The 21,504-nt window shown below is 44.3% G+C and overlaps 2 protein-coding genes across 3 annotated transcripts; one reads left to right on the top strand and one right to left on the bottom strand.

The window, feature by feature from the left end:
- The first annotated feature begins 406 nt into the window (after positions 1 to 406).
- On the top strand, positions 407 to 3,604 carry tigara (TP53 induced glycolysis regulatory phosphatase a). Of its 2 annotated transcripts, none has more exons than XM_014125219.2 (6): positions 407 to 833; positions 1,077 to 1,114; positions 1,499 to 1,620; positions 1,798 to 1,875; positions 2,154 to 2,264; positions 2,850 to 3,604. In XM_014125219.2, exons 3-6 carry the CDS (start codon positions 1,534 to 1,536, stop codon positions 3,216 to 3,218), a joined length of 645 nt encoding a protein of 214 aa, XP_013980694.1. In that variant the 5' UTR covers positions 407 to 833; positions 1,077 to 1,114; positions 1,499 to 1,533; the 3' UTR covers positions 3,219 to 3,604. The 2 variants fall into 2 exon arrangements, with proteins under 2 accessions (XP_013980694.1, XP_013980693.1); XM_014125218.2 differs by having other exon boundaries at positions 407 to 546; positions 2,850 to 3,603.
- Positions 3,605 to 7,505: 3,901 nt separating this feature from the next.
- LOC106561358 (fibroblast growth factor 23) lies at positions 7,506 to 21,231 on the bottom strand. Its single transcript, XM_014125220.2, has 3 exons — positions 20,696 to 21,231; positions 11,246 to 11,349; positions 7,506 to 11,084 (listed from the first exon to the last, which is right to left on the bottom strand). The coding sequence occupies exons 1-3, from the start codon at positions 20,901 to 20,903 to the stop codon at positions 10,704 to 10,706; spliced, it is 693 nt and encodes a 230-aa protein (XP_013980695.1). The 5' UTR covers positions 20,904 to 21,231; the 3' UTR covers positions 7,506 to 10,703.
- Positions 21,232 to 21,504: the final 273 nt, after the last annotated feature.

Here is a 21,504-nt window from a genome sequence, read left to right as displayed (position 1 = left end):
TCGTCCAATTAGGTCACGTAGACCACTCCCAGACAGTCTTAACCTGTAACCTAAATTCTTGATTGAGAAATTGCTTTTTTGTTTCTTTTTGACAATTTATATTGACAAAAACAACAGTAATGTACTTAATTGTTACCCAGAAATGATTTTGTATTTAAATACACAGGATGAGTTGGATAACAAAGCAGGCACTATATCATGTCGGAACTATCTCTTAATATGCAATGCTATGGGGAAAATATATGTTTTTTAAAGAATAACAACGCTAATAATGTTTAGGCATTTTGTTTTACTGCATTTTACATTAAATACACCATATAAAATGCTTTCTTACCATTCTGATGTCATTCCTGTACTAGAAGGGACATGGCCAATCATATTGAGTAGCGTCTTTACGTCATTACCATACACACAGACGTGCTCGTGCTGTGTTTTGCAGGGGACAGGAAGAAAGTTCATATTGAAGAATTCTGATTTGAAGTTCATCAACTACCTCACATTTAAAAGGATAACGATGCTTACCTTTGGCATAACGATAGTTCGACAGTAAGTGTGCATTATTCAGAAGATACTAGCGGTCGATTCATTACTATTCAGTGTATGTCTGTTTCCATTTGCAATGCAACTGTAGACTGTAGCCCGATACTGTTGCTACATACAGTGAATGGTTATTGACAAGGTGCACGTCAAAAACGGGTGAATGCTTATCATAGTACAATTTAGAATTTGAATGGCTTTCATGCTATCAGTGCACGGCCACCGCACAGACGCTCTACGCTGAGCTGGTGTCGCATTACTCGTCTCCAGCGGCTGGAGTGAACGTCCAGATAAAGGTCAGACTGAGTGCGAATGTTCAGCCTTGCTTCTCATGAAATGTCAAGGAGTCACTGCAGTCCTGTTCAAGTCGATCACTGCTTCAATAGTAATACAGTATGATTAAAGCGAAATACCCTACTACTAACTAAACCATCCATTTAGATATATTTCTCATTAGATGGGGCTGTCTTCTGTATTGAATTGTATTCTATGTTATTATTGTCTTATTACATGCTTATAGATCTTTTTTTTTCTTCCAGTGGTGAAACAGAATGGAATAAAAAAGGCCTCCTACAAGGTATGATTTACTATAAAAGCACATCTGTGTCTTTGTTTTGATACTGTTTTGGATACATTAAAGCAGTGGTTTCCAACCTTTTTCTGTTACTGTACCACCAACTGAATTTCGCTCTCCCCGGAGTACCCCTGAAATACTCCCCCTCTTGCATTTTACCAGTAAGCCTATGGTCTCAGGAGCCTTCTCAAGTAACACCTGTGGTCCTAGTACCCCTGGTTGGGAACCACTGCGTTAGAAAGACTCTTGGATGAAACGTGTCAAAAAGCACAAAGTAAAAGCTTTGGAACAGATCATCCCAATAGATTTCCTAGATGTCATGTTTCAATGCCATATCACTGTGGCCTAAAGTATCACACCAATCCTGGGCATTTCCCAATCCCCCAGGCCAGGCGATAGACTCGTCTCTATCAGACATAGGGATGCAGCAGGCAGAGGCTGCAGGAAAATATCTCAAAGACGTCAAGTTCACCAACGTGTTTGTCAGTGACATGGCCCGTGCCCGCCAGGTGAGTGGTGATGATGTCACAGACCCCTTAGCATCTTTTAGAATATAATTGGACCCCATTATTATGTGTTGGGATGGCCCGCGGATTAGATTTTATTGTGTAGGTAGAAGTTTATGAGAAAAGAATCTCTCCTTAGAAAGATATATGTGAATGGTTGTTTTGTCTGTTTTGTTACAGACTTGCGAAACAATTGTAAAACACAACAGTAGTTGCTCTGGCCTAGAAATTGTGACCGATCCATCGCTTAAAGAGAGGGTGAGTACCCTTTCTCTGGGCTAAAGGTTGTCAATATCTTATTTCTATAGATGCGGTTTTCATTCTCAGTGTGTGTGTGTTTGTTTGTGTGCGAGGGTGTGTGTGTGTGTGTGTGTGTGTGTGTGTGTGTGTGTGTGTGTGTGTGTGTGTGTGTGTGTGTGTGTGTGTGTGTGTGTGTGTGTGTGTGTGTGTGTGTGTGTGTGTGTGTGTGTGTAGTTCTATGACCATGTGTGTTTTTGTACGCAAGGCCATACAGTAAAGCGGCTGTTATTTTTCAGAGTTTTGGGAGTGCCGAGGGGGGCTTGGTGGTGGACATGAAGAACATGGCTACAGCGGCTGGTCAATCGTGGCTGGACTTCACTCCTCCAGGGGGAGAGACTATAGAACAGGTGAGTAACTCTGGGGGATCCTGTGGGTATCGCTCTCTCTCTCTCGCTCTCTGAAATACTACTGATGGGAGACCAGATGCAATACATTTTAGCAACACTAGATGGCACCTTTGGCATGCTTTACACAGGGTAATCCATCCTTGACTCTGAAGATGTCCAATAAATGTTTTGCATAACAGTTCCCTTCATCAAATTAATTTGATTGAGGTTTGTCTGCTTGATGCTTTTGAAGTGGGGATCAAAGTACATAGGCCTTTGCTGCCACACAATGTCTCGATTGAATAGTCGCTACTTCTGTTGGAGAATACTTATTTAAAGTGTGGGGGAATGTTCCATTGAGACCAAGAACGTACATTGACTTGCCAATTAGGACTCAGCTTGCAGGTCACATGTTCAGTGTCATTGTGATCCAACAGCTAGTTTATGTGACAGAAGGGCCCCCGGGCCCAGGAACACTCTAGCCACACAGGACAAGCTGTTGGCCCCTCCATCAGGATGGTGTCAAACAGTCTGTTGTGTGGGTGGAGGAAGGGAAGGGGAAGGATGAGTCTGTGTTGTGAATAAGAGTTCTTTGTTCTGTATTAGATGAAGATGCGGATCAAAGAGTTTCTGGAGCACCTGTTCCAGCGCATGGTGGCTGACCACTGCAGACCAGGACAGAGGGAGACAGGGATGCCAGAGGGGGCTCTCGCAGGCAAGCCAGACGATGGGACCAGAGATGTTCCTGCCCATGCCCTGGTGGTCAGCCATGGGGCCCTCATACGTGTGGCCATGCGCTACCTTGTGGACGAGCTAAAGTGTCCTTTACCCCAGGGGTTGGACATGTCCCATGTGATCGCTCTCTGTCCCAACACGGGCATATGTCGGTTTATCTTCACTGTGACCAAAGGGGATGCGGGCATCACCCTCTCAGCCATCCGCTGTGTCTTCATCAACAGGTGCGAGCACATCTAAGAGGAGGGGTAGAGTGGAGGGGGTTGAAGGAAATAATCTCCTGGTTCACACTATAGGGCCGACTAGAACCGTACTGTGCTGTTTAGGATATTTTCTTTTCACATTGTCCTTTCTAGCATGGTTCCAGCAACTATGGTAGATAGGCAAAGTGGTACTGGGCTGGCCTGACTCGCCTTGGCCTCTTGAGTGTGAATGGGGCTGACTAAGATATACAGACTCCACATAGGAATCTGGTTGAGTTATTGAAAATTATTTTAAGGCATACACTACCGGTCAAAAGTTTCATAACACCTACACATTCAAGGGTTTTCTTTCTTTCTTTTTTTTTTGTTACTATTTTCTACATTGTAGAATAATAGTGAAGACATCAAAACTATGAAATAACACATATGGAATCATGTAGTAACCAAAAGTGTTAAACATTTTCTATTTGAGATTCTTCAAATAGCCACCCATTGCCTTGATGACAGCTTTGCACACGCTTTCATTCTCTCAACATTCTCTCAACCAGCTTCATGAGGTAGTCACCTGGAATGCATTTCAATTAACAGGTGTGCCTTCTTAAAAGTTAATTTGTGGAATTTCTTTCTTTCTTAATGCGTTTGAGCCAATCAGTTGTGTTGTGACAAGGTAGGGGTGGTATACAGAAGATAGCCCTATTTGGTAAAAGACCAAGTCCATATTATGGCAAGAACAGCTCAAATAAGCAAAGAGAAACAACAGTCCATCATTACTTTAAGACACGAAGGTCAGTCAATACGGAAAATGTCACGAACTTTGAACGTTTCTTCAAGTGCAGTCGCAAAAACCATCAAGCGCTATGATGAAACTGGCTCTCATGAGGACCATCACTGGAATGGAAGACCCAGAGTTACCTCTGCTGCAGAGGATACGTCCATTAGAGTTACCAGCCTCAGAAAATGCAGCCCAAATAAATGCTTCAAAGAGTTCAAGTAACAGACACATCTCAAAATCCACTGTTCAGAGGAGACTGTGTGAATCAGGCCTTCATGGTCGAATTGCTGCAAAGAAACCACAACTAAAGGACACCAATAAGAAGAGACTTGCTTGGGCCAAGAAACACGAGCAATGGACATTATAACGGTGGAAATTTGTCAAAATGTGAGATTTTTGGTTCCAACCGCCATGTCTTTGTGAAACACGGCGTGGGTGAACGGAAGATCTCCAAATGTGTATATCCCATCGTAAAGCATGGAGGAGGAGGTGTTATGGTGTGGGGGTGCTTTGCTGGTGACATTGTCTGTGATTCATTTAGAACTCAAGGCACACTTAAACAGCATGGCTACCACAGCATTCTGCAGCGATACGCCATCTCATCTGGTTTGGGCTTAGTGGGACTATCATTTGTTTTTCAACAGGACAATGATCCAACACACCTCCAGGCTGTTTAAGGGCTATTTTACCAAGAAGGAGAGTGATGGAGTGCTGCATCAGATGACCTGGTCTCCACAATCTCCCGACCTCAAGCAAATTGAGATGGTTTGGGATGAGTCGGACCACAGAGTGAATGGAAAGCAGCCAACAAGGGCTCAGCATATGTGGGAACTCCTTCAAGACTGTCGGAAAAGCATTCCAGGGGAAGCTGGTTGAGATAATGCCAAGAGTGTGCAAAGCTGTCATCAAGGCAAAGGGTGGCTATTTGAAGAATCTCAAATATAAAATATATTTAGATTTGTTTACAACTTTTTTGGTTACTACATGATTCCATATGTGTTATTTCATAGTGCTTTTGTCTTCACTATTATTCTACAATGTAGAAAATAGCAAAAATAAAGAAAAACCCTTGAATGAGTAGGTGTTCTAAAACTTTTGACCGGTAGTGTATATGTATTTGTCTGATAGTATTTTAATGTACATTAAGCAACACAATGAAGATTGTTTCTTTTCTCAATCATATTTTGAAGCTTTCCAATTCCATCTAATCACTGCACCGTGCATTTTTTAAATTTTACCTTTATTTAACTAGACAAGTCAATTAAGAACAAATTCTTATTTTCAATGACGGCCTTATTGACAGTGGGTTAACGGCCTTGTTCAGGGGCAGATGACAGATTTGTACCTTGTCAGCTCGGGGATTAGAACTTGCAACCTTTCGGTTACTAGTCCAACACTCTAACCGCTAGGCTACCCTGGCGCCCCAATAACTATCTGACTTGTTAAAATCCTACAGCGCTGTCTTTGAAATTCAAATTTCATATTCATTGACACCATCTAAATGTTCTCTATGTTACCGGTAGTTTTATTTGGTGAATGAAATGTGAACGTTTGGCTTATTCCACAAATGTTCAAATAAAAAAATTGCTGATAAGTAAAGAACACACTTTAAGAAAAAATGTAAAAACAGACTTGTTTAACCAGGCACAATGCCTTTTCGTATTACTTAAACTTTTGGCTGGTTTAATGTATTTCTTTATACATCTTATAACATCGCATTTAACATCACATCTCCTTCTTGGAACTACTCACATCATGTTCTATCTGTTGTTGTCATGAAAAATAGAACTTCATGCTCATGAAAGGCTATTTTTGATTGACCACAGTTTTACCTCTTGGAATCCAACCACCATGTTAATGAATGAATGCTGGGTAACACTTTATATTAAGTTGTCTAAACCTATGTAGTAATACTGTAATTATACCAGTAATACATAGTAGTCAGGAGAGTATGATAATTGCATTTTAATTGCTTAGTAATTGAGGTTTTGCCTTTACAAAAGAGGGAGATGGACCGTTCTTCCTTCCACTGGCGTAATAACTAAAACCACTCAACCCCATTACTATGCTATTGGTAAACAACAATGTTGTGACTGTAGTAATTACAGCATTACTACTAATGTAAAGTGTTACCTAGAGCTGCATTGAAAGCAGTGCGAACAAGGTGTAATTATGAACCTAGTGTGAAATAATTCTTTCAAATGCTATGTACATTAGTAATATTATGTCAGAATTTGTCATATTTAGATCTGTTTCCGTTTACACTGAACAAAAATATAAATGCAACATGTAAAGTTTTGGTCCCATGTTTCATGAACTGAAATAAAAGATCCCAGAAATGTTCCATACACACAAAAAGCATATTTATGTCAAATTTCTTTACATCCCTGTTAGTGAGCATTTCTCTTATGCCATGATAATCCATCCACCTGACAGGTGTGGCATATCAAGAAGCTGATTAAATGACATGATCATTACACAGGTGCACAGGCCACTCAAAAATGTGCAGTTTTGTCACAGATGTCTCAAGCTTTGAGGGAGCGTGCAATTGGCATGCTGACTGCAGGAATGTCCACCAGAGCTGTTGCCAGATAATTTAATGTTCATTTCTCTACCATAAGCTGCCTCCAACGTCATTTTAGAGAATTTGGCAGTACATCCAATAGGCTTCACAACCGCAGACCATGTTTAACCACGCCAACCCAGGTCCTCCACATCTGGTTTCGTCACCTGCGGGAACGATCAGCCACCCGGACTGCTGATGAAACTGTGGGTTTGCACAACTAAAGAATTTCAGAAACCATCTCAGGGAAGCTCATCTGCTTGCGCTTCATCCTCACCAGGGTCTTGACCTGACTGAAGTTAGGTGTCGTAACCGACTTCAGAGTACAAATTCTCACCTTCGATGGCCACTGGCACGCTGGAGAAGTGTGCTCTTCATGGATGAATCCCGGTTCAACTGTACCAGGCAGATGGCAGACATGGCGTCGTGTGGACGAGTGGTTTGCTGATGTCAACGTTGTGAACATAGTGCCCCATGGTGGCGGTGGGGTTATGGTATGGGCAGGAATAAGCTACTGAAAACAAACACAATTGCATTTTATTGATGGCAATTTGAATGCATAGAGATACCGTGATGAGATCGAGGCCCATTGTCGTGCCATTCATCCGCTGCCAGCACCTCATGTTTCAGCACAAGCATTTCGCTACACCTGCAATATCATCTGCTAAACATGTGTATGTGACAAATAAAATGCGATTTAATTATGCAGCAACTTCACACAGCCATTGAAGAGGATTGTGACAACATTCCACAGGCCACAATCAACAGCCTGATCAACTCTACATGAAGGAGTTGTCACGCTGCATGAGGCAAATGGTGGTCACACCAGTAACTGACTGGTTTTCTGATCCACACCACTACCTTTTTTTAAAGGTATCTGTGACCAGATGCACATTTGTATTCACAGTCATGTGAAATCCATAGATTAGGGCCTAATTTATTTATTTAAATTGACTGATTTACTTATATGAACCGTAACTCAGTAAAAATTTTGAAATTGTTGCATGTTGTTTATATTTTTGTTCAGTGTACATATTTTATGATAAAACAATAAGCTTCCATACAAAACATTGCACATTATAAATAACAATATGTGAATACATTTGAATAAATACATATTATATTGTGATGGCTCATTGCTTTTTCCTAATGGTGTCCAGCACCAGCTAACATTTGGTATGGTTTCAAATGACAGCGAAACACAACCTTGATATACACTACATGACCAAAGGTATGTGGACACCTGCTCATCATACATCTCATTCCAAAATCATGGGCATTAATATAGAGTTGGTCCCCCCTTTGCTGCTATAACAGCCTCCACTCTTTTGGGAAGGCTTTCCACTAGATGTTGGATCATTGCTGTGGGGACTTGTTTCCATTCAGCCACAAGAGCATTAGTGAGGTCGGGCGCTGATGTGGGGCGATTAGGCCTGGCTCACAGTCGGCGTTCCAATTCAGCCCAAAGGTGTTTGATAGGGTTGAGGTCAGGGCACTGTGCAGGCCAGTCAAGTTATTCCATACCGATCTCAACAAACCATTTCTGTATGGACCTTGCCTTGTGTACACACTGTTCCCACAAAGGTGGAAGCACAGAATTGTCTAGAATGTCATTGTATGGGCTCCCGAGTGACGCAGCGGTCTACGGCACTGCACTGCAATGCTAGAGGCGACACTACAGACCCTGTTTCAATTCTAGGCTGTATCACAACCGGCTGTGATTCGGAGCCCCATAGGACGGCGCATAGGCCGTCATTGTAAATAAGAATCTATTCTTAACGGACTTGCCTTGTTAAATAAAGGATAAATAAATAAAAATACAAAATGCTGTAGTGTTAAGATTTCCCTTCACTGGAACTAAGGGACCTAGCCAAAACCATGAAAAACCACCCCAGACCATTATTCCTCCTACACCAAACGTTACAGTTGGCACTATGCATTGGGGCAGGTAGCATTCTCCTGGCATCTGCCAAAGCCAGATTAGTTTGTCGGACTGCCAGATGGTAAAGTGTGATTCATCACTCCAGAGAATGAGTTTCCACTGCTCCAGAGTCCAATGGTGGCGAGCTTTACACCACTCCAGCTGACACTTGGCATTGGGCATGGTGAACTTAGGCTTGTATGCAGCTGCTCAACCATGGACACCCATTTCACAAATCTCCCGATGAACAGTTATTTTGCTGACGTTGCTTCCAGAGGCAGTTTGGAACTCGGTAGTGAGTGTTGCAACCGCTACGCATTTCAGCAGTCCTGTTTTGTGAGCTTGTGGGGCCTACCACTTCGCGGCTCAGCCATTGTTGCTCCTAGACATTTCCACTTCACAATAACAGCACTTACAGTTGACTGGGGAAGCTCTAGCAGGGTAGAAATGTGATGAACTGACTTGTTAGGAAGGTGGCATCCTATGACAGTGCCACATTGAAAGTCACTGTGCTCTTCAGTAAGGCCATTCTACTGAAAATGTTTGTCTATGGAGATTGCATGGCTGTGTGCTCGGTTTTATACACCTGCCAGCAACGGGTGTGGCTGAAATAGCCGAACCCACTAATTTGAAGGGGTGTCCACTTACATTTGTATATATATATAGTGTATTTACCATATTTAAACATTGTGAACATCCACCACAACCTATAGATTGACAAAATATAGTAATTCCATAACATATCTATTGAAAAATGGTCTGCAATTAATAGAAGTTACAATGCATTAATGCAATGTTGTATCAAATAATATTTACTTGTCAATTACAATAATTCATACAGAAATGTTGGTCCATTTTGACATGCATAGCAAAATCTCATGCAAACAAATTATTGCAACATCATCAGGCTCAATGCCAAACCAGTTTAAAATGTTACTTTTTAAAAGGAGTTAAAAGGACAACATGACACTGGTTCAACCCAGGCGTTACCCAAAAAGGACAATTTATGTTGAATGTTGCCAAACAGGCCCCTCATCAACTGCTACTCAAACGTCTCTCTGTATGAATTGATATACGATTCTAAGTAATGTAGAAAAGGAAATGGGTGACCTGCCTTAACTTTTTATACGCTGTTATAAAAACAAGAAGTGCCCATTTCATAATGTGCCTGCATATTTTCAGGATCAGTGTTACAATGATTTGATTGGTTTTCTCTGTGTCAAGGATGAAAGTCCAGACTGTTTGAAAGTCTTTTGCAATGTAAATATTTAAAAAGTGCAGGGGCGGACTGGCCATCAGGCATTTCGTGAAAAATGCCAGATGGGCCGGTCGATTCTTTACCTCATGGGCCTGCCTAACTTGGGTTTTTTTGTGCAAAATTATCATCATCATCAGGCTAAGAATAGGGGCCACAAGGGGAAGAAAAATAATAATAATTGGCCGTTGTCAGGGCCTTGAGGAAAAAAAATGGGCCGATGTGTTACAAATGCCAGGGCCGATTTCTGGTCCCAGTGAAAAAGTGCATCACACCCTTGCATAACCAAAAGGTTGGCTTCTCACTGCACTATACACATGTTCTCATCCACCCGTTCTCATCCACTCATTAATGACCTTAGGAAGCACTACCTCAGCATATACCGTAAGACTGTTTCTCATGATGCTCACTGATCAGCTTTCTAATTCACCTCCTTGTTTCAATCTAACGTGCTCCTTCTCAAGTTGTATTGTGACCCCTCCATCCAGACTACGATTTCAAAATCACAAACTCATGAGGATTGAGGCACTGGTGCATGGCATTACTGTATATCCCTTAATGTTATTTAGCAAAAAGTTTAAACATTTTCCAGACAAGCTTCAAATTCAAAGCCCATTTCTCTGGCCTTTCGAGTCAAGCTATTGGCCAATGCTTCACTCCTTCTCTGCATTTTCCTTTTTTAAAATATATTTTTAAGCTATTTTCTGACTTTATTGAACAGTTAGAGCAGGACTCGGCAACCTTGGTTCTGGAGTGACACAGGCACTTCATGTTTTTGATTTAACCAACCTGGAAGACCAGGTGTGTTGAATTTAGTCAATCACTGAACTGATCAATTAGCTCATTTGGTCTGGTGTGATGCCTAGTTGGGGCAAAATCCTGCAAGCACTCCAGGAACAGGGTTGCCTACCCCTAAGATAAAGAGAGAGGATGATAGTGGGGAAAGAGAGTGGGCAGTAGGTTGGATTCAAACCTATGCCAACACTGTAGACGTGTGCCGGAGGCATCTGCTTAGACCGCTAGACCACCCTGGGCCACTTTGTCTGCCTTTTGCACAGCCATTTTGATAGGGCTGCCTGGGCTATTGGAATGCAACACCCGCAAAGGGTCGTCACAAGAAGTGATGGTCTCCTTGGAAATGGCGCCAGCTCGTTCTTGGTCCTGTTGCATAGCCAGGTCCTGATCCTCCATGATGGAGTCTGCATCTGGGTTCTCCTGTTGGCTCCTCTTCCTTCTGTAAACCATGTGTCTCTTTAACAAGTCATACCCTTTCACAGGGATCTCAGCCCTTTCCAGTAGGAGCAACAGTCCATTGCTGGATGAATAGAACACGTCAACATGGTTCTCCATCCGCCTGTGCTGGAAAAGGCACTCTTTCCTGCTGAACATCATCTGGTAGGAAGTGACAACAGAAACACAACTTGAATTTCACATGAATACGTTAAGTGATTCTACGAAAATTAATTACACAATGAATGTGAAGTGATTTGGGAGAGCAGATATGACTGTTCCCATAGTGGCCATCCATGGATGACTTGCCATGCAATACCTACAGAACTGAACCACTTTTCCTCGACGTCCACACATAAGAAACGTTTACTTTTCAAGTCCAATATTGACACAAAGTCACTTGTTTCTGTTCTTATTGGGAGGACAACTATGGAAAAATAAAAAAAACATGTCACAATTTCATACTGTACATAAAGACAGACAATGTATTCCTTTTGGTAAATGATTAAACGATCCTAAATAAGGCACTTTGTTGAATTAGTTAATTTTGACATTATCTGTAAAAGTTTCTTTAGTTTGAGTGTGAAAACTTGAATGAAATCTATTTGTGTGAAATTAACTATAAAATAAAGCATACCCAGCTAGCACATAACGTTCTGAGAACCATATGTTTCTTAGAGCTTGGTGAGAGCGTGGCTGTCCTATGGTTATTTTGCATACAACCTTCCCACAACTTTCTGAGAATGGTGCAGGATAGTAAGGCCGGGATGTTACCAGTATCATAATATTTATTTTTCCATGGCAAAAATGAAAACGCAGAGCAACACTCTTTGGTCCTTTAAAAGCTGCTGTATGTAAAATATTGTGTCCTATGGCTTGAAAATATTAAAGTAAATGTGCCTCTGGATGACAACATAATGTTTTTTTTTCCAACATTAGGGCAGTTTTCCTAAAGAAGTTAAAGCCGCTTCGTGTTTTGTTTCCTTGCCGCGATAGTAATGAGTGTCACAATACTGGTGTCATAGTCCGTGTATGTAGGTGGCAGGGAAGTCAGGCGCAAAAGAAAACAGAGTGGTTAAAAAATTGAGTATTTATTTCCAAAACTAACTCCAAAACCCACGTAGAAAATAATCCGGGTAAACAATAACCCGTCGCACACCGATACATAAACAACACGTACATAACAAACAATCACCGACAGAGAAATGAGGGGAAGCAGAGGGTTAAATACACAACATATAATTACTGGGATATGACACAGGTGTGTAAAGAGACCAGACAAAACCAATGGAAAATAAAAAACTGATCAATGGTGGCTAGAAGACCGGTGACGTTGATCGCCGAACACCACCCGAACAAGGAGGGGCATCAACTTCGATAGAAGTCGTGACAGTACCCCAACCCCCCAGCCCCCCCCCCACCCCCAACGCGCGGCTCCAGCAATGCGTGAACACCGGCCTCGGGGACGACCCGGAGGACGAGGCGCAGGGCGATCCGGATGGAGACGATGGAACTCGCTCAGCATGGAAGGATCTAACACGTCCTCCACCGGAACCCAGCATCTCTCCTCCGGACCGTACCCCTCCCAGTCCACGAGGTACTGAAGACCCCTCGCCCGACATCTCGAATCCAGGATGGATCGAACGGAGTACGCCGGGGCCCCCTCAATGTCCAGAGGGGGCGGAGGAACCTACCGCACCTCGGCCTCCTGGAGCGGACCAGCCACCACCGGCCTGAGGAGAGACACATGGAACGAGGGGTTAATGCGGTAATTGGGGGAAGCTTTAACCTATAACATACCTCGTTCAATCTCCTCAGGACTTTAAACGGCCCCACAAACCGCGGACTCAGCTTCCGGCAGGGCAGGCGGAGGGGCAGGCTTCTGGTCGAGAGCCAGACCCTGTCCGCCTCACTGCGGCGACGGTCTGCACCAGCTTTTTGACGTCGTACGGTGCGCTGAAGGCGTCCCAGGTCTCCTCCGCGCGCCGGAACCAGTGGTCCACCGCAGGAGCCTCGGTCTGACTCTGATGCCAAGGGGCCAGAACCGGCTGATAACCCAACACACACTGAAATGGAGTGAAGTTAGTGGAGGAGTGGCGGAGCGAGTTCTGAGCCATTTCTGCACAGGGCACAAACGCCGCCCACTCCCCCGGCCGATCCTGGCAATAAGACCTCAGAAACCTACCCACATCCTGGTTAACTCTCTCCACCTGCCCGTTACTCTCAGGGTGAAACCCCGAGGTAAGGCTAACCGAGACCCCCAGACGTTCCATGAACGCCTTCCAAACCCTTGACGTGAACTGGGGCCCTCGATCAGACACTATATCCTCAGGCACCCCGTAGTGCCGAAAGACGTGTGTAAACAGAGCCTCCGCTGTCTGTAGGGCCGTAGGGAGACCGGGCATAGGGAGGAGACGACAGGACTTAGAAAAGCGATCCACAACGACCAGGATCGTGGTGTTACCTTGTGATGGTGGAAGATCGGTTATGAAATCCACCGACAAGTGCGACCACGGCCGTTGTGGAACGGGTAAGGGTTGTAACTTACCCCTGGGTAGGGGTCTAGGAGCCTTGCACTGGGCGCACACTGAGCAGGAGGAAACATAAACCCTCACGTCCTTAGCTAAGGTGGGCCACCAGTACCTCCCACTAAGACAGCGCATTGTCCGACGAATCCCAGGATGAACAGAGGAGGGTGACGTGTGACCCCAGTAGATCAATCGGTCGCGGACAGAACGTACAGACGCCCAGCTGGACACTGAGGGGGAACGGGCTCTGCACGTCACGTCCGCTCAATGTCCGCGTCCAGCTCCCATACTACCGGTGCCACCAAACAAGAGGCTGGGATGATGGAAGTGGGATCCATGGACCGCTCCTCTGTGTCATACAGCCGGGACAGTGCGTCTGCCTTGACATTCTGGGAACCTGGTCTATAAGAGAGGGTAAACACAAAACGGGTGAAAAACATGGCCCACCTTGCCTGGCGAGGATTCAGTCTCCTCGCCTCCCGGATGTACTCCAGATTGCGGTGGTCAGTCCAGATGAGAAAAGGGTGTTTAGCCCCCTCAAGCCAGTGTCTCCACACCTTCAGAGCCTTGACGATAGCCAACAGCTCCCTGTCCCCACATCATAGTTTTGCTCCGCCGGTCTAAGCTTCTTAGAGAAGAAGGCACAGGGGCGGAGCTTAGGTGGCGTACCTGAACGCTGAGAGAGCACAGCTCCTATCCCAGCCTCAGATGCGTCCACCTCCACTATGAATTGCAGAGACGGATCCGGATGAGCCAACACAGGAACCGAGGTAAACAGAGCCTTCAGTTTCCTAAAAGCCCTGTCCGCCCCAGCTGACCACTGCAAGCGCACCGGACCCCCCTTCAGCAGTGAGGTAATAGGAGCAGCTATCTGACCAAAACCCCGGATAAAGCTCCGGTAGTAATTGGCAAACCCTAAAAATCGCTGCACTTCCTTTACCGTGGTGGGAGTCGGCCAATTACGCATGGCTGTAATACGGTCACTCTCCATCTCCACTCCTGACATAGATAGGCGATATCCTAAGAAAGAGACGGACTGTTTAAAGAACAACCATTTCTCAGCCTTGACATACAGGTCATGCTCCAACAGGCGACCAAGCACTTTGCGCACCAGGGACACATGCTCGGCGCGTGTAGCGGAGTAAATCAGAATGTCATCGATATACACCACTACACCCTGCCCGTGCAGGTCCCTGAAAATCTCATCGACAAAAGATTGGAAGATTGATGGAGCATTTTTTAACCCGTACGGCATGACAAGGTACTCATAATGCCCTGAGGTAGTACTAAATGCTGTCTTCCACTCGTCTCCATCTCGGATACGCACCAGGTTGTATGCACTCCTGAGATCCAGTTTTGTGAAGAAGCGCGCGCCGTGCATTAATTCAATCACCGGGGAAATCAGAGGTAGCGGGTAACTGTACCCCACTGTAATTTTATTAAGACCTCGATAATCAATGCACGGTCGCAGACCCCCATCCTTCTTCTTCACAAAAAAGAAACTCGAGGAGACGGGTGAGATGGAGGGCCTAATGTATCCCTGACGCAGGGATTCGGAAACATGTCTCCATAGCCACCGTCTCCGCTTGCGACAGGGGATACACGTGACTCTTGGGAAGTGTAGCACCTGCCATGAGATTTATCGCACAATCCCCCTGTCGATGAGGTGGTAATTGAGTCGCCTTCCTTTTACAGAAGGCGAGAGCCAAATCGGCATATTTAGGGGGAATGCGCACGGTGGAGACCTGGTCTGGACTTTCCACCGTAGTAGCACCAACGGAAACCCCTACACACCTACCTGAGCACTCTCGCGACCACCCCGTAAGAGCCCTCTGTAGCCAAGAAAAAGTGGGGTTATGACTAGTTAACCAGGGCAGACCCAGCACCACTGGATACGCAGGAGTGTCAATAAGGAAAATACTAATTTTCTCCTTGTGACCCCCCTGCGTCACCATAGTCAAAGGAGCCGTGGCCTCCCTAATCAACCCTGACCCTAATGGTCGACTATCTAAGGTGTGAATGGGAAAAGGTACTTTCACCGGTACAATAGGGATCCCTACACTATGAGCCAACGTTTGATAAATAAAGTTCCCAGCCACGCCTGAATCTACTAGTGCCTTATGAATGAGAAGGGAAAAAAAAGACTCATTTTTTATTTAAAAAAAAAAATATCAGGAAAAGTGACAGACACAAATGCCTACTCACCTGGTGTGGCGCAAGAGCGCCCTGGCTGTTACCTCGATTCCCAGAAGAACCTACCTGGCACCAACCAGCAGTGTGTCCTCTGCGGTCACCGATGGTACACGAGCGGGAACACCCTCCGGTCTCCCTGTGCACCCTCTCTCCTGGCTCCATGGTTATAGGAGAGGGGGTGCAGGAGGATGAAACCACCAGACCCTGATCTGGACGTTCGCGATCAGCCAGCCAGTTGTCCAACCGGATGGACAGATCCACCAGCTGGTCGAAGGTTAGGGTGGTGTCTCTACAGGCCAGCTCCCGACGGACGTCCTCCCGCAGACTGCAGCGATAATGATCTATCAGGGCCCCGTGATTCCATCCTGCACCGGCTGCCAGGGTCCTGAACTCCAATGCGAAATCCTGGGCGCCTCAGATGGTAGAGGCGCTCACCCGCCGCTCTGCCCTCGGGTGGGTGGTCGAAGACTGCCCAGAAACGGCGGATGAACTCCTCATATCGGTCCAACGCCGTATCTCCTCCTTCAACCATAGCGCTGGCTCATTCCAGGGCTCTCCCGGTGAGGCACGAGACGAGGGGGAAAATCTTCTCACGGTCTGATGGAACTGGGTGAACCGTGGCCAGATAAAGTTCTAATTGGAGCAGGAAACCCCGGCAGTTGGCAGTACTTCCGTCGTAACCCTGAGGCATGGCTAGACGGATACCACCCGGTTCAGGTTGACAAGGGGCGTTTTGGATCGACCCTGGTTGGGCTGGTGGAGGCGCTGGCTGAATCTCCCGTCTCTCCAAGCGGTCCATCAGCTGAACAGCGCGATCCATAGCAGCGCATAGATGTAATAGTCTTTCTGCATTCTTCTGGATGCGCTCCTCCACCTCCCTGTCCGGGATCTCTTCTCCTGCTGACTTATAAAATTGGTCGGTGATTCTGTCATAGTCCGTGTATGTAGGTGGCAGGGAAGTCAGGCGCAGGAGAAAACAGAGTGGTTAAAAAATGGAGTATTTATTTCCAAAACTAACTCCAAAACCCACGTAGAAAATCATCTGGGTAAACAATAACCCGTCGCACACCAATACATAAACAACACGTACATAACAAACAATCACCGACAGAGAAATGAGGGGAAGCAGAGGGTTAAATACACAACATATAATTACTGGGATATGAAACAGGTGTGTAAAGAGACCAGACAAAACCAATGGAAAATGAAAAACTGATCAATGGTGGCTAGAAGACCGGTGACGTCGATCGTCGAACACCACCCGAACAAGGAGGGGCATCAACTTTGGTAGAAGTCGTGACAACTGGTATCAATCCCTACAGGATAGTTGCTTGGCTTTGGAACATTCTCAACACACACACACACACACACACACTTGGAATATTCTCTAACAGTTCAGAAACAACATTCTTCTGTGGGAATTTCAGAACTCAAGGATAAAGTTTCCTACAGGTTTCCTAATGGTTCTATTTAAAATCATGTTCTCAAATTGTTTCCGAGAAGGTCAAGAAAACTTTCCATAAAAACCACAAGCAAACTTTAGTAACGTTCAGAGAGACCGTTCTAAGATTGTTATTGAAAAACATACATTCCGTTCTCAGCATCAACAAAACTCTCCATCCTCTATCTTAAGTGTGTTGGCCATGCCCACTAATTGGCCACACCGGATCTTAATGAGAGCTTGTTTCCTTTGAAATAGGGTCTGTTTGAATAGACTAAAGATAACAGCTTTGTATTGGTAAGATAACACGACATGTTAGCTTCATCCAGGTGGCGTAGTGGACTAATTCCATGGATAGAGAACAGAAGATTATAGGTTAGAATCTCACAGCTGCCTGTTTGCATGATTAATGCCTAAGGAAAGGAATTTCCATTGTCCTATCTGTGCTTGGAGTTCTTTTTTTTAACCCAATATAAGCTAGCAGTGTTATTAAAAGCTTATGGAAACATTTAGTGAATGTTTTAAAGGATGTTAAGAAAACCTATAATATCCGTTCTCAGAGCGTTAATAAAACCTCCCAGGAAAAGATTTAAGGAACCAGAGTAAAACTTCAAGACCTTCCTGCAACTTAAAAATAAACGTTCCCAGAACAGTCAATTTTCACTTCTGCTCTCAGAACGTTTAAAAAATGTGTTTTACCGGTCAGAAAACATATGGCTTCGTTCCTGTGAAACAAACAGAGCTGCCGGAAAACATGTGGCGAGACAGCATTTGCCTTTTCAATCTGGTGGGGCACCACTTTCAAAGCAGCAGCACCGAACAAGTTTACCCTATTCATTTGTTCACGCCGTAGAAAAACGTAGAAAATGTTTCGCAATGGAAAAGAAAGCAAGCGTTTCTTATTGGACAAGTTGACATAGTACCTCCCCCAATTAAAGCCTGTTTTCCTTGGTTTTGTCAAATGAACACTCGCTGCAACAGGTGGGTTCAGTCACAGTGGTCTCCTAGCTACAGCGTCTCATCAACCATGTCTCCCGACAACTACATTTGATTTCACCAGCACTTCATTTCTTTCTTTGCTCACGCTCCTCTCCTGGGCCTTCACTAGATAACACAGCCAAAGTCAAAATTGTCTATATCGTAAACATGTATGAAAACAAAAATGTGCTTCTTGGTCTTCATTTAAGGTTAGGCACAAGGTTAGCAGTGTGGTTAGGTTTAAAAACTGATTTTAAGATGAGACATTTTTTAAATAGGCGCGGTTTATAACTTTGTGGCTGTGTTAACTGGTGACTGTCCCTCCTGCCTGCCTCATGAGCGAACACAAATGTTCATGGAAAACAAGGTATGTGTTAATAAAAGCAGTTTATAAAAGTGGTTTAGTCGTCCTCCAAAACTAGCTAGAATGATCCAATCTATAGCTAGCTAACAAAACTAGTATCTTTAGTAGCCTAGCTAGATATCTGCCCTTAAGCAAGGAAGTTAACCCCCAACAACAACTGCTCCCGGGCAGTGGAAAAGGTGGAAAGTTTTAAGTTCCTCGGCGTACACATCACAGACAAACTGAAATGGTCCACTCACACAGACAGTGTGGTGAAGAAGGCGCAACAGCGCCTCTTCAACCTCAGGAGGCTTAAGAAATTTGGCTTGTCACCCAAAACCCTGACAAACTTTTACAGATGCACAATCGAGAACATCCTGTCGGGCTGTATCACAGCCTGGTACAGCAACTGCACCGCTCTCAACCGCAAGGCTCTCCCGAGGGTGGTGTAGTCTGCACACCGCATCACCAGCGGCAAACTACCTGCCCTCCATGACACCTACACCACCCGATGTCACAGGAAGGCCAAAAAGATCATCAAGGACAACAACCACCCGAGCCACTGCCTGTTTACACTGCTACCATCCAGAAGGGGAGGTCAGTACAGGTGCATCAAAGCTGGGACCGAGAGACTGAAAAACAGCTTTATCTCAAGGCCATCAGCTAAACAGCAATCACTAACTCAGAGAGGCTGCTGCCTACACTGAGACCCAATCACTGGCCACTTTAATAAATTGATCACTAGTCACTTTATACAATGCACTCTAAATAATGCCACTTTAATCATGTTTACATATCTTACATTAGTGATATCACATGTATTTTATACCATCTATTGCACCTTGCCTATGCCGCTCGGCCATCACTCATACATGTACATATTCTCATTCACCCCTTTAGATGTGTTTATTAGGTAGTTGTTGGGGACTTGTTAGATAACTTGTTAGATATTACTGCACTGCCGGAACTAGAAGCACAAGCATTTCGCTACACTAGCATTAACATTTGCATGTGACAAATAACATTTGATATGACATGGACGTCGATTAAGGCAGACTTCCCGCACCTCTCTGATTCGGGGGGGGTTAGGTTAAATGCAGAAGACACATTTTGGTGGAATGCATTCAGCTAGCTAAATGTGTATGGCACAGCCCCCAGCCCCCAGCCCCATAGTCATAGCACAGATGAAAAGGGAAGCTACTGCATCTATAATAATAATAATAATAATAATAATAATAATAATAATAATATTTTGACATAACCTACGAATAGGACCCATAGTTTTACCTGACTTGGGCCCAGCTTCCCAAAAGCAGTTAACTAAAGGCTACGTTCATCATTAGAACCGTTGTAGGAGCATCCTTAGATCTCTGAGCTGTTTCCTAAAACCAACGTTACTAAAGTTGCTCTTGAAAGACACTCGTTATTTAATGACCGCCTCAGACTACTCGAACAGCTAAGTACGTTGTGAATGCCTTTTTGCCCTTCTGCGTCACTTTATACACAAGATCTCAGTTAAACACAAAATCAAGATGTTTGTCTTTATGTGACCGCAGATTAACTTTAGAATGAATGTGACAGTGACTACAAATACAAAACTGCCCATTTCTTTGCAAAACAACATAAAGATGCTTTAAATGAAAACCCAGATGGCTGTATTAAAAGAAATACAGTATAGGCAGTATAGCCCTATATATTTGAATAATATTGAAATCCATTTTATGTTAATGAAATGTAGTTTTATTTAACTATTTGTACGCTACTTTCTGTAATGTTGGCCTGAATATATTTCATGGTGTAATGTGTACCAAATCTTGATTTAGTGCAATGTTATAGGGTAAGCATTAGAATAAGCCGCCTCAATATTTGTAGTCATATGTGATATCTCTAGGAGCTGTTACGTCATCAGTATTGTGGAAAAATTCAAGTATTAAGGTAAGATTGGAAAGGGAGATCCGAGAGCAGTGTTTTTTCTTTTGATCCTATCAGCATCGACACATTTAGCGAACATGCTCTCTGCGTGGTGTTTTGGGAAACGCATGCAGTAGGAAATATGCATTGTTGAAACCTAGGCTTACTAGTGTTTTATCACTATCGGAAAACCGGGCCCAGGTCATGAGATAAGGAAAGACTCCAGGCCCCTGAAAAGACACGCAATGCTTATGTCCCAACACTTTAGAAACTGTGGTGCCACATCTGAACCAAAAATATACGTTCCCACAACTTCCAAGGAACCAAATGTGCTAGCTGGGTAGTATGAAAATAGTTAATTAAAGAAAAATACACTTACCGAGAGAGTTTGTGGAGATGGCTTTCTTTACATGTCCATTCAAATTCACCTTCCATAAGTAATGTCCTGTATCGACAGACTCTGAGCGCGTGAGGATTCCATTGATTGTCCTGTGCGGCGGCAACAGGTCTAGGTGTACAGGGAAACAATTCACCGGAATGGATTGTTGTAGAGCGGCCAGCCAGATCACGAGGAGAGCCGGTTGCATGTTGGGGAAATGTGCCGGTTCACACGGTAATCCTGAGGTACTCAAGGTGCAGTGTTGAACACAATTGACGGGAACAGAGGCCAAAGATTATATTTGAAGACTGACAGCTCTGTGACTGGCCCAACCTTGTCGATATTTTTTTTTTTACTGACCGGATTTCAGGTTGAGTTACATAAACTCTTTAGATAACACGGCTAACAATACATTATGCTCGCTCTAACCTATAAAAAAAACAGGTGTCAAGCTCAACAGAATAATGTATGTGCGGGAAATGATGTATGTATTATGTAATCGTGTAGCCTACATTTCCAGGGAATATCACCACCGCCCCTCACTTTAAAGGTTAAAGGTAACTGGCCCATATGCCATTCCTGCTCTCTGATAATCGCCTTCACGGTGGTTTGGGTGATATTCTTCCCAAAACGTGGCCATATTTATTTTTGCCAGAAGGGGGAGCCCCCGCGTCACATATATCAAAGGAATTTGAGTGTGTTGAGAATTGCAGTATAGTCCTTGAAATAGTTACATTTATTTATCAACTGCCACAAAGAAACATGTAAATCGCTGGCATATTTTGCCTTGAGTACTGTATTACCTACTT

The sequence above is a fragment of the Salmo salar genome, chromosome ssa10, assembly GCF_905237065.1.
Source record: "Salmo salar chromosome ssa10, Ssal_v3.1, whole genome shotgun sequence".
Lineage (NCBI taxonomy): Eukaryota > Metazoa > Chordata > Actinopteri > Salmoniformes > Salmonidae > Salmo > Salmo salar.
This window is presented reverse-complemented; position numbering and strand designations above follow the sequence as displayed.

Bases quoted from the DNA above. Each gene is read 5' to 3' on its own strand.
- tigara (XM_014125218.2), top strand. From the start codon at position 515: ATGCTTACCTTTGGCATAACGATAGTTCGACA. The intron at 1,876-2,153 runs GTGAGTACCCTT...GTTATTTTTCAG, and splicing joins ATCCATCGCTTAAAGAGAGG to AGTTTTGGGAGTGCCGAGGG. The intron at 2,265-2,849 runs GTGAGTAACTCT...GTTCTGTATTAG, and splicing joins GGGGAGAGACTATAGAACAG to ATGAAGATGCGGATCAAAGA.
- LOC106561358 (XM_014125220.2), bottom strand. From the start codon at position 20,903: ATGCAACCGGCTCTCCTCGTGATCTGGCTGGCCGCTCTACAACAATCC. The intron at 11,350-20,695 runs GTAAGTGTATTT...ATTTTTCCATAG, and splicing joins CATCTCCACAAACTCTCTCG to TTGTCCTCCCAATAAGAACA. The intron at 11,085-11,245 runs GTAGGTATTGCA...ACTTCCTACCAG, and splicing joins AGGAAAAGTGGTTCAGTTCT to ATGATGTTCAGCAGGAAAGA.